The sequence below is a fragment of the Clupea harengus genome, chromosome 17 (assembly GCF_900700415.2).
Source record: "Clupea harengus chromosome 17, Ch_v2.0.2, whole genome shotgun sequence".
In the NCBI taxonomy this organism is placed as follows: Eukaryota; Metazoa; Chordata; class Actinopteri; order Clupeiformes; family Clupeidae; genus Clupea; species Clupea harengus.
Window position 1 is genome coordinate 25,316,931 of NC_045168.1, and position 13,275 is coordinate 25,330,205.

At 39.5% G+C, this 13,275-nt stretch overlaps 1 protein-coding gene across 1 annotated transcript; it reads right to left on the minus strand.

The window, feature by feature from the left end:
- Positions 1 to 2,542: 2,542 nt before the first annotated feature.
- ly86 (lymphocyte antigen 86) lies at positions 2,543 to 11,826 on the minus strand. Its single transcript, XM_031584087.2, has 5 exons — positions 11,575 to 11,826; positions 11,006 to 11,092; positions 9,104 to 9,232; positions 8,056 to 8,108; positions 2,543 to 3,000 (listed from the first exon to the last, which is right to left on the minus strand). The coding sequence occupies exons 1-5, from the start codon at positions 11,693 to 11,695 to the stop codon at positions 2,917 to 2,919; spliced, it is 474 nt and encodes a 157-aa protein (XP_031439947.1). The 5' UTR covers positions 11,696 to 11,826; the 3' UTR covers positions 2,543 to 2,916.
- Positions 11,827 to 13,275: the final 1,449 nt, after the last annotated feature.

Consider the following 13,275-nt stretch of genomic DNA (forward strand, 5'->3'; position numbering starts at 1 on the left):
CACGTGCATTTTAGTGAACATAATCGAATGCTGGGTCTCTCAAGCAGTTATTTAACTGCCATGGGTGTCAGCTTAGCGGTTTTCCAAAACCCCATTCATTCTCTCATAGGGATGTTCATTAAAAAACCGGAACGTGCAACAATGCTTATCCGCTGCATGACACAATAACTCCCACTGTATTAGCCCTGGTTGGCCCGAAGATAACCCTAGCTCGCACTGGCCAGATAGTAGAATCACGGCCAATCATGCTGGCCCCACAGCAAATAACAAATAGCACCTTACTAAACAGTGACCGCTGACGTCTTTAAAAACATCACTTCCACGATTTCTACGAAAAGCCAATTAGGTGTGACATTACAGATGGCCAAAAAAGTATTGATTGATGTTCGCAAGAATGTTGTGCCAAACCATGAATGTATTTTTGAGAAAAGGATTTTAAGTTTGTTTGAGTAGTTTCTGTTTGTCGGTAGAGATGTACAAGTTTAAAGGAATGTTGATTAAATGTGCTTACTAAACCCGGAGTCAAATTCTTTGTATGTGAAAATGTACTTGGCCTATACAAATGATTCTGATTCTGATGTGCTTTTATTGAAACCCAAGCTGGAGGGTGGTTTCTCTCAAAGTAAAACATTCCTGCTCTGATTTGAGCTGCCCAAATTAATAATTCATCAAAACTAAACATATATAAAATTCCCAACATAAATAAAATGGGGCTACAGAGAGCATGTGCTGTGCTGTGCTGTGGTGTGCTGTGTAGGGGGGCCTTTACGTATCCCGGATACAGCATGCAGTCAGTGTGGTGGCTGTTGCCAGCCAGTTGTGCACTGTTGTTGTATCCTGCCACCCTTGCTATCCTTGTATAACTAAAATTTGCGTGCACCATGTCCGCCAACCATAACTAAACAAAACTCAACAAAACTAAATACAAACTAAATTATCGCATCTCCTTCTTCATCTCCTTTTATATCATATTATGCTTTGGCATTAACACTGATAAAGTGGCCATATTACCTACTGTTAATTGTTTACCTACATTTTTCTCTTTATCTGTTTATTAAATTGATGATTACTAACCAGGGTTTCTCTCTCTTATCGTGTGACCATTGTTTCTCATCACCATAACCATTAAGTACATACACACAGGTACACACAGCTGAGCTCTGCCCACTTGTCCAGACTGTCTCTGTTGTGGGATTCTGCTGTAGTCTCTCCACTTGATCTATTCTACCCTGCTACGTATTCTGTACTAGCCTATTTACCCGTAATGTAAATGTAAATAATTGCCACCATTGACATAGTTCCTTCATGTTATCAGGGAGTTTTTCCTCGCCCCTGTCCCATATGTGCTTGCTCTAAGGGGGGTTCAGGTCCAGTGCTCTGTTAAGCGCCTTGAGACAATTTAACTGTTTTGGCGCTATATAAATAAAATGTAATTTAATTTACATTACTACCTAATATTAATTGTTGTGTTCTGTTTGTTATTCTAATTCCTGCATGTGTAAGATGTATGCAAAAGCCCATGCTTCTTGTGGGCTATAAACAGAAGTAGTAGCTTCAGCAGTTGGTGTTTGGCCTTGTAGTGGCACTTGGCTTACCCAGGCCTCTGAAAAGTCAAGGGCAGAGTTCTCGTAAATGGTGTTTACAGAGAGATTTTAGGTTTGCTTAAAGACTTAAGCACATGGGAGAATCGTGCCCTAAGTCTCTCTCTCTCTCTCTCTCTCTCTCTCTCTCTCTCTCTCTCTCTCTCTCTCTCTCTCTCTCTCTCTCTCCCTCTCTCTCCCACTCACCCACTCACTCACACACACAAAGTACTCATATTTGAAAAAATGACTTAAATTAAAATACTCGAAATTGGAAACTTTTTTAATGATCATCAGAAGAAAACTTGTATGGTAATTGCAATGTATGTCCAATAGGTGGCACTGCAGTGTTTTACGGTGAATGGCATTTCATGATTGTTTTCATCATTTAAATGCTTTTATATTGATTTATTTTATAAGACATTTACTATAAAGATCTATGGGGACCAATAGTGGACAAAATGTGAGATTTTCAGAGTTCCACCTTGAATTATGTGAAATATTGCATTTAATATACATTAATAGGGTTCAATTTGAGCAACAAAGTGTACTGGATTTTAATCAAGGACCTACCTTTAATGTTAGGACTGCCCCCTTCCTAGACACTTTTACATCCAGGTTTAAAACACGTTTCTATTCCTTAGCTTATCATGTGTCTTAGAAAATGTAAATTGTTTTGTGTTGTGTGTTTGATTGTTATATTGTTTGAAAATCAGCCTCAAATATTGCATCAAGTTGAACCATGAAAAGTACTAATGTTGGATTCCTCAAATGTAATGTACCAGCTTAAACGAATGTGCTTTGTGTGACTGTCAAAGTCAAACTGTTAATAAATCAATATTCACGATGGTGCTTGGCAAACTAATCCTTGTGGAAAATTGAAAAAATACACTATTAGGATTCAGCATGTCTTTCTTTGTGAGAAGAGAAACCAGTCTACAATTATGGTTATATGTACATTATTTTATTATAGGCACATGGCCTACAGTGATAGCCCTATATAGCATTTCATTCAGACAGTCAGAGTAGTCTTAAGTGATGACATAGGCCTGCATGGGGAAGTACATATATAGGCTACTTGCCAACAACCTGTGTAGTGGATGTTATATCGCACTATTTTCTGGAAATGAATCGATCTAGACTTATTTTACACACACAACATACAGTATGTTCATGAAAGATGATAGAAATTCCAGGCAAGAGTTCTCTTGTCTGAACAATACTGTTGTATCCTATGATAAAATGTACGAAAAGTTACAAAGTAAGATATTTCAACCAAATCTCATTTCTCACATTTATCATGATGTCTGTGCTCTCCAAATTCAGCACAAGAATATTACCCCTTATTAAGGGATACATTTGCACATGCAATCTGGTGGCCATCTTGGTTCACAAGCCGAATCTCTGCATTGAATTGGCCCTAGAAAAAGAGAAGAGATTTAGTAAGGTGTTATTTTTGGTTTGCAATAGACAAATATAAATCTAGATATAGCTGCTAACAGCAATTCACATGCAAGAGGAATTTAAAAAAAAAAATCAAATGGACAAATTCTGAATCATTAGATTCAGCAGGTGGAAGACGATTAGAATTTTGAAATTGAAATGTTGGCAAATGTGGCCAGTAAAATCATAGCTACCTAGTTTGAACTTTGTAGGTTTAGCAGTTCTAAAATATGTCATGAGTCCACAGAATGTCCTGATAATTAAGTGAATCAAATTTCACCATGTTTTGACTTTTACATCACACAATAGGCCTACTGGCCATAGAGTCAATATAGATCACATCCTTAAATTTAAGCTACAATCCGACTCCCTGCAATATCAAGATAGATGATGCGTTATGTGGATGGTAAAGCCTAATGGTGCATATAGAAAGGAAGACAATGACATTTAGTAGCCTGTGTAACAAAACTGTTAAATATAAAATTGCCAACTATAAAATTGACTACCTACCTAAACATTTTTTTTACACTCCCCTATATCCACATTTAAGAAGGTCAAGGAGGCATCCAACTTAGATTATAGTGGAGACATGTGTTATCATGCAGTGGTTCCTCTAGGACAACGTTTCTAAAAGTGTGGGGCGCAGAGATGTGACAGGTGGGGCACGAATGGACACGATGAACGGGAGATTTTTTTTTTTTTTACCACTGATCTATGGCAATGCTTTCCTTTATAGACAATAGATTTTGATTGACGTCGGCGTATTAATTTCAGCGGGACAATTAAAAAAAAACCTTTAGTTTAGTTAGGGCTGTGTACTGTTCTCGCTACGTGTTTTACATGTTCAGTATGTTGAAAGTCAGTTCAACAGTCAGCTAAACTTGATTTCACGAGCCAGCAGCGAGCGTCTTGCTCCTTTATTGATGTCAGGTGAAAACTCATGAGTGAAACAATCAGGGAGGCAGGTGAGGCAGAGCCTGTCATCTCGAAAAGTACAAAAAAAAAAATTATAAAATAAAATAAAGATTCATATTTCTCTACTAATCTGGTATAGGTGTAATTTCTGCATGATTCCAATCATTTCGAGCATTTTTATAATCAAAATCGCTGAATTCGCTGAATTTGCGCATGTCCTATTCAAATTGACGGGAGAAAACAAGGGACGTGCAGTCAGGTGAGGCACCATGTATTGTCTATGGGAGATAGTGAGGCAGTGCCTCACCTAGGATTGCGCAATCGCTCCAAACTGGGTTTTGCGCATGCGTGCGCATGCGTAGAACCTTTGAGCTGAGCTCAAAACGCATTGAAAAATCATGTAGGTGAGGCACACAGTACCTCTGCCTCAATGAAGGGGGCGTGCGAGGGCGCGCCTGTCGGGGTTATGCTGGGGAACGTTGCTCTTCTTCTACACTTCTACTTGACGGCGAAAATGGAAGATTTTATTGCTAAGCTGAAGCAGTTCTCAAAACTGGACTTTCAGTCCAAACGTGAAATGTTCAATGATGGGAGACCAATGCTAGAGCTTACTGCTTTCCCTGTCATCTCTTCTCAACGTGTGACAATGTCTGGAATGTAAATGAGACCAAAGAAGTTTGCCTGTCAGCAGTAGGTCCACTATGCAAAATTACCATCACAATTTGTAAACTTTGAGATAGATAGATGCAGTGAATGTCGACAACTTCGACATGTAATGTGTATTTTCTATGATTACTATGTATTGTGTTGGTTGTAAAGCAGTTTTGTCAATCAGCAGAAAGTTGATTGTATTTTTCACTTGACTACGAGGTTCATTATATATACACACTGACCGTGGTTACATGGATTCGAATAACTGCCTTAGTCGGACTGAAATCGCATTATCCGTTTCATGTAAGCACCTTAGTCGGATCGTAGTCGGACCGCACATAGTCGGACTAACACCCCTGGATAACTCGATCCGATCCAGTTGATAGTTCGACTATTGCGGCATGTAACGGTGAATTGGATAAGGAACTGGACTTTGCGTCTTTGCGCATGCTTGAGATCCCGCCGCCATCCTCCCTCCCTCCCTGCCAGGTCGTGACCCGGAAGACGAAAGAGACGATACGTTGTCTCAGCTGTTCATACTAATGACACGTTTATTTATGAATATCCTGCAGACTGTCTCACAAGCTTATTCTTGTTGACTATGAACAAACATAACAGAAGAGGTCCGAAGATATGAGTACCTTTACAACCCCTCCTTAAAAACGTATAAGGACGTTCAAATTACGATACTTATGTGGTGCCAGTGTTGACAAAAACGTTGACTGCGACTGTTTGGACAGAGCGCGCTAATTCACCGAACAAATACTTTCATATTAATTTCCCACCACTTGTTATGTTAGTCATGTCATCCATTCATATCGATGTGAATCAATCAATACTAATACATCTTTAACTGTGATGTGTTTTTGTTTCATTTCACAACGTATTTACTGTATAATCAACGATAGCAGGTGCCCGCTTGTAAACAGTCCACATTTTATTTGCTTAAAACACACAGCAGTACTGTCAAATCAGAAAGCAAATCAGCTGTTAAAGGGCTGTTACCTGACCAAATACCTTTCAAACTCGGTGATAGTATTCACAACTAATTTGTTCTTCATTCTATCAAATATGATGAAGTGTGGTCCGCGACGGACACAAGTAAATTATTGCGACATTTCTACGACATTATTGCGACATGGAGCAGGGTTCCAGATGCTTTGCCTTGCGCATTGTCATATCTATAACTAGCCTACTGGTACGTACAAAAGGAGAGCCCGCGAAAATCATGTGTGCGCTAACAATTGTCTGGCGCCAGGTCTTGGGTAGGAGGCATGTTGTTCCGGGGATATTTAGTTAAATGGTCCGCGAATTTTTATTGGCTAAGTGGTCCTTGGTCTGAAAAAGTTTGAGAAACACTGCTTTATAGACAATAACGATCATACACTCCCATTGCACTCAAACAACCACACTCAAACGAGGAGATATTGTATCAATTAGCCTATTAAGTACTGTATTTATTGATTGCAAAGAGTTCAACGTTACAGCAACATAACTTTGCTCCGGTCGCTAAATCTGATATATCCGTGTGCATCATCGCTCTCCCTCTCTCTCTCTGCCACACCCACCCTGTAACCTACGTGTTTATACATTATAGAAGCAAGACCATTATATTGTAACAAATCACGGAAGCGTGGTATATTTGTTATGGCTTTTTATTAAACACAACACACTGTCACAATGGCACGGGCTTTATGCCCACGAACAGACTGTGCTACCGTCACCCACCTGTATAAGCTCTGTCCCAACACAGAACAACGACGTGTAATTAGAACGGTAAGGAACATATAGCCTAGGGAACGTCATGCATAACATAAAGTATAACAGTATGCGCCCGCTGCACGGCATTACGGGGCGACTATTCCGACACGTTATAATATTCTGGTTTAAAGTTAATGCTTGTGAAATCAGCTGTCACTCGACTATTACCTGACCAATACCTGTCAAACTCGGTCATAGAAAAATATCATGAATGCATATTTATTACGATGGGGAAACTATAAAATCGGAGTACGGACAACTAATGCCCAGCGTTGACGATGCAGATATAGAGCTGGAAACAGCTAAATGACCTACAGCCCAAATGCAGTGAGCTTTATCAAGCCCTGGAAAGTTCGGCACATTTGCCCGTTTCCACAGCGTCTGCTGAGCGGTCATTCAGTACAATGGGGCGTCTTAAGACATATCTTACGAAGTACGATGACTGACAAAAGACTGACTGGACTTGCTCTTATGAATATTCACACAGATTTGGAAATCGACAGCGAAGAAGTACTTAAACAATTTGATGCAACTGTCAGAAGGGCAATGCGTTTTGGCTGTAACCCATTATTTGCGCGCGTGTGTGTGTGTGAATGTGCATGCGTTTCTCTCGCCTTTTATCTTTCACCTTTGAATAATGTAACTTATAAACACATCGGCCTGGCAGAAACAAACAAACAAACAAACAAACAAACAACCCAAGAGGCAACACGCATTTCTGGACCGATGAACAGACGCGATTCATGCTCAATCAACTGTTGTTGTTATTGGTAGTGGTGAAGAGGTCAAGCGGAAAGGGCTGTATCACCACTAGTTGTAATAAAAACAGCGCCACCTATCGTATCGGATATGACATGCTTTCGGCCAATGATTCGATTTATTCACTGCCATGTACATTGGGATAATAGCACCTACCCTCGAAAGAAAGCATAGTCCGACTAAGCAAAGATTCGAATTATACCATCATGTAAACACACTGACTGTGATTAGCTATAGTTCGCTGGGAACTTCCCATTCCTCACGTTCCGTTGGCTAGCGTTAGCTAGCTAACCGTGCTGCCATACTGAACCTGATGTATTTTATCATTTTATTTTACTTGTGCAGATGCTGCGTATGCCAACTGTTGTTTGTGTATGATACAGGTATGTTGCTCAAATAGCGAAATGTGTGTGTAATATGTGCATGGTTGTTCGAATTGTTTGTGCACTGGTTTACTTTTATTTGATTAATGTGTTGTATAAAATGAGACCGAAGAAGTTTGCCTGTCAGCAATGCTGCCTATGCCAACTGTTGTTTGTGTATGATACAGGAATTAAAGAACAAAGCAATCGCAGTGTTCGTCAGTCCCCTGTTTGACCACCGTCACAACCGTCTCCGGTTGTGTGTTTAGCCGTATAGCTTAGGTTAACAAGTCACTTGTGAGTTTAGTCGTATGACTGTAAAATTTCGGTTAACAAGTCAGTTGAGTATTGAGCCGTATAACTACCGTTTAAAAGTCCTGGTATTAGACAATAACTTGTATGTATATATGTCTATGTTTTAAACAACTAGAGACCGGAATGACGTAATCACTTCCGGTTTCTGTGCCTCACCGGCCCCGGAACAATCAGAACAGAAATGAGGGGCTCAGCAGCCTTGCTACTTGGACCCCTAATAAATATAATCAGTAAATACAATATAAGTGCAAATACACCTGCAAACTCACCTTAATATAACGTATCGCCTTGATCTTTAATGGCCAGTCATGATTAACCAGCTCTGTGAAATAAAACAAAATAAAACTAGTTGCAGCTAGTTAATAGAATCTTAAATTCATGGCAAAACCACACCTAGAAGCTATTTCTTATTGTGTTTTCTTGATGCTATACAATACCACATGGTGTCTGCCAAGGACAAGTCAAGGATTGGAAACCCTGACAACTTTTTCATTTTAATGGTGAATCAGTCAAATAACATTTTTGGATTAGGTGCACAAAATAAAGATTTTTTGAGATTCCTGTGCAGGAACACTAAACTCTTCTATTCATGCAAACAGTATTGAATTTGATGCTGCTGATTTGGACTTCACTGGTCCAAATTCAACAGCATTGAATTTCATTTGATTGTCCAGTGGTGAGGGGTTGAGCACCAAAGACCACAGGATGAGTAGGCTACCCCTGCTACAGTGGAAGGATATGAGTACCCTTGCTACAGTGGAAGGAGAACCCGGCACACAAAATGGTGGGCATCATGCAGCTGGCGACAAGCCAAGCAGTTGTCATATTGGTTATGTTGCTAGTTGCTATGGGTACCTGCATGTGATAGTGAGAGGATTGGCTGCTGTGGGAAGTTCCTAACCATTAGCACAAGGAATTCAACATATTTCCCGTTGTATAAAAAGTGTGACAGCAAAACAAAGACAAGAACTTAGAGAACGAGTGGGCTTTCAGCAAGCCCTGCACACTTAGTGCCTTCATCAGATTTGAAATAGGTTGTACTCTTTGTAATATTCTAATGTATAAGAAATGACGGAGTATCTCATCAGGAAGTGCCACTTCTTCACATGTATACAACCTGTATAGGTACTTCCTGTGTTACATTAAAAGTAAAGGACACAACACTCTTGGCACATGATATAGCTGTTTACCACTATACTCTTGACACATGATATAGCTGTTCACCACTATACTTTTGACACATGATATAGCTGTTTATCACACCCTTTTCACAGTCACCCATTCCACACCCTTGTCACACCCTTTCCACAGTCTTACCTCCTTTCCTTCGGCCACAGAAGGTAAAGCGTGGGAGGTGGCTCAGACACAGAGAATCGTCATAGTGGATAGGTTTTTGGTCACCATGAATTAAATCCAATGACAGGTACAACTCCTCAATAGAGTGATCTAAAGAACACAGTGATACAACAGACTCATTTTGTGTTCCCTAAGTCCATCAAGATTGTCTCCAAAAAAGATGATAGCTTCTTTCTATATGTTCTGTGCCATCGTTAATGTACGTGTGCCTGACATTGACATATAATAAGCACTACACAACACAGCTACTGTAGTGCACTATTTTAGCATGTTCACCTGAAATGAGTGGCAATGCAATAAAATACAAATCAAAATCTTACTTTTGTTTTTGGTGTGCTGCACAAACATTTTGAGGTTTTGATGATTGATTATTTGATAAGGAGGCATAGGTGTGCTAAATTGTGCTAAATTGCATACATGAACTCCAACAGAAATATCAGTAAAATATCGGTTGAGCTGCCAGTTCAATAACTGAGTGCTCAATTAGGTATTTCACACATTTACCAAACACACTTTGCTAACATCAGTTGGAAATCGTAAGGCAGATAATTTCCAAACACTGTTAATGACTTAAGAATATAATAATCAAGTGCTTTGTATTATTCATTACCTGAATCAAGTACTTACGTAAGCAGGAACATGGCTTTTCTGTGTTTCTGCGTGTGTGTAACTTAGAATATTAGGTGCCACTTAGTCTGGATATGTACAAGAGCATGTTTAGACAGAAGTGATAATAAGGGACGAACTGTGCTTCTTCCGACCTTGCAAAACTTCCATCCTTGCCTCGGACGTCAGAAATCCACCACGTGGTTATACCTGCTGAACGCTAATCTTCTGTCTATATAAACCTTGTGCGATGTGTTTATCATTGCTTCACTTTCAGCCTTGTGCTGGGGGTGAGCCCGATTGCAATTGTGTTTGTCTAATAAATATACTTATATGCAGCTCCGGAGTCCTGAGGTAACTAGGGTGAATTTTCACCTAACAGTAAGGATTACCAGCTCCTTACAGGCGGACCTTACACATACAAGGGACTTTGTGTATCAATGAAATTAGGGCCCCTAGTCTAATGTAACTGGGTGATGGTGACACAGCTTTGAATGAAACAATAGTGGACCTGTTCCTGGTTGTCACAAAGAACTGATTCGAGTTATTTATTGAACAAATTTGCACCTCTACAGTGTTTCGGACAAATCGTTAACAGTTGGAGTTTCTTGAAAGAAGCCAATTTGTTATAATGGTAGGCCTGCAATTTGTGCAAACGACCTGCTGGTGAAGCCTGTCACTGTGCTGTAGGCTGGTGACTTCAAACTACCTGCTGGTGTAGCCTGTCACTGTGCTGTAGACTGATAACTTCAAACTACCTGCTGTTGTAGCAGGTCAATGTGCTGTAGGCTGGTGACTTCAAACTACCTGCTGGTTTGAGGCAGTGTTTTACAGTGTTTGCTCTCTCCTGTCAGATACAATTCTCACCACTTCATCAATTCTTTCATAAGACTCACATGTCTGTGTATGAGGTAAAAAAAACAGCTGCAAATGACCACAGGACAAGGCATTACATATTTTTTTGTTGTGGCTGAATATGTATATCTGACAGAATGAGTAATTCACTTAAGGCAACAGTATGCAGGAATTTACCACGTAGTTAATCTACTTTGATGGTATGGTCATGTAAGATGTCAGATAAAAGTTAATATTAGATATTAAATGTTAAAAAAGTGAAATGTTAAAAGAAAGCTCACCAGTGCTAACTGTGCTTAACTTAACTGATGTTTATTTAAGGTTTTTGCATAACTTTTAGGGGAGTTAGTTGGCTAGTTTTAGACCAAAGCTCTTACTCCTTAGCGCTGCTTCAACACTTACTAAGCACAAGAGAGAGACTGCTGTTGACCTGGACACTGTGAAGGTCAGGGCAAGGGTTTAAAGTCAATCCAACATCTTGGAAAGGATCTGAAAAAAGGCAATTCAAATTAATTTTCTAACAAAGCACATGATAACAGCCCAATGCATATTTAATAAAGCTCCCTTTGATGAACTTTAGGGTGTCTATGACATGTTCATATCTATTATCCACGAAAATATACCCTTACAGACTATTTAGTGACACCAAATTTGGAATCAGACTCCCTAGATCTCTTTTCATATTGTTGGTAAGCGGAAGCTCGCCCCTGTTGAATATTCTCTTGATAATTCCCAACACTAGTTTCATAGTGATGTGTAGGGTAACCCTAAACCAAAGCGTGGACAGCTGACAATAGACAGACAACATACATCTTTTTTATATCTCTGTTCAGAACAACGTATTGCACTGGATAGATTGCATAAGTGTCTAGCACATAGCCTATATTTTACTCTGGTAAAGTGTTCAGTCTTATAAGATGATCTAGTAGCTCTGAAGTCACAACAAACTAGAAATGAAGATTTTTGCTCACCACAGCTGACATAGGATAGTTGAAAATTAGGAGAATTACAGAGCACATGTTCAGGCCAGCGTACCTGCTCAGCTGTGGCCTTAAAGAGAAGCACAGCCTGAGACATAAATAACAGCGCCATAGTTTCCAGCCTAGTGCCTTCTCTGTGTACCTGAGTGGATTAAGCGCTAGACTAAAACTACTTGATGCTCCTGTTAACTACAAGACAACCTCAAGATTATTCTAGAATGGCGTTAAGGGAACTTCCTCAAAAGGCTGTGCACTGAAAACTGAAAACAATAGCATGACATGAAGAGTGACATAGCAGTTGGTTTCAGTTCCCTCATGATCCCGGTCACCAGTCACCATTGCCAAAAGGACAACTTGACCGTTCCTTCCTCTGTATGAAAACATAAAGCTCCATTTAACCACAAGCTCTGTAAAAACAGGGGGAGGCTGAGTCATGGGTTGATGGACGAAATGACATTATCAGTGTTTTTTTTATATATTTATTTTATTTTCGTTCTTGTTATGGACTGAACATAGCACATATTGACAAAACAGTCAATCACGGTCATGAATATAATGTAGTTCAATACAGAGTATATAAAATAAAAAAGAAACATCCAAAAGAAAACATTGATCGGGTTTACAGTATTAGGAGTCAGTCATGGCCCTTTATGTACAACAGTAGAGGGTCCCAGATCTTATTATAGTATTTCAATGTATCATTGTTGTGATATCTGATCTCCATTTCTCTTAGCCACATTTAATAACTTGGTGCTGAGTCGCTTTTCCACATAAGCAGAATCATTTTTTCCGCCACAAGTTACCATACCTAAAGAAACAGGTTGAGCTTCATATGTATTAGCCAAAAGTAGAGCCCCTGTCCCTCCTAAGATCGCAACCAATGGATCTGGTTTCAAATTATTCTTAAAGGCTTTAGAGAAGCATTGGAAAATGTTTCAGTGGTTTTGAAGGCTGATATTTCCTTTGTGTGTCATCTCAATCTGGAATACCTGGGGTGGCCAAGTATAGGACTGACTATGGTTCAGCCACTTATTATAAATAGGGGGCAGTTAATCAGTTTTCATCTTTTCCTAAGACACACACACACACATAGTGACACAAAAGCGTGTAAGAAAAGGGAAAAAGGAAGAAGAAAAAACACAGGAATACCTACTCCTTTGAAGCATTTTCCCACCGACCTACATGAGGATATAAACTTTCTTAGCATCTTTACCAAGATTATTTGCATGTGGTATGTTGTAGATACTATATAGTTAAAATATAAATGAAAAAGATCAATGTGAGTGACGGCATATGTACTATACTACCTTAATCATGTTATTTCGCTCTATTGGATATGTTAAGGTAGCACAAGCAGTAAAGGATTCTGATCAGAAAATGATCAAGGGATTGGCATGAATAAACTGTATAATGGAGCCTGTCCTCAAGCACAATGATGGTCCACAACTGGCATAATATGGCATGTTATTGCAAGTTACGACGGGCAAAAAAAGATTTCAGTTCCTTATTTCACAGTTGTACTGTTCCTCTTGCACAGTAACAGTTATACTTTTCTCATGTAGATTGTCAGTATATCCTAAAGTTTTTTGCCTCTGTTATCGATGAAGACTGTATCCTGGGATGTGATGCACTTGCAGCAGCTGTGGTGTCAATTGATCCAGCAAAGAGGGAAGCTTTCATCGGCACCAAGCA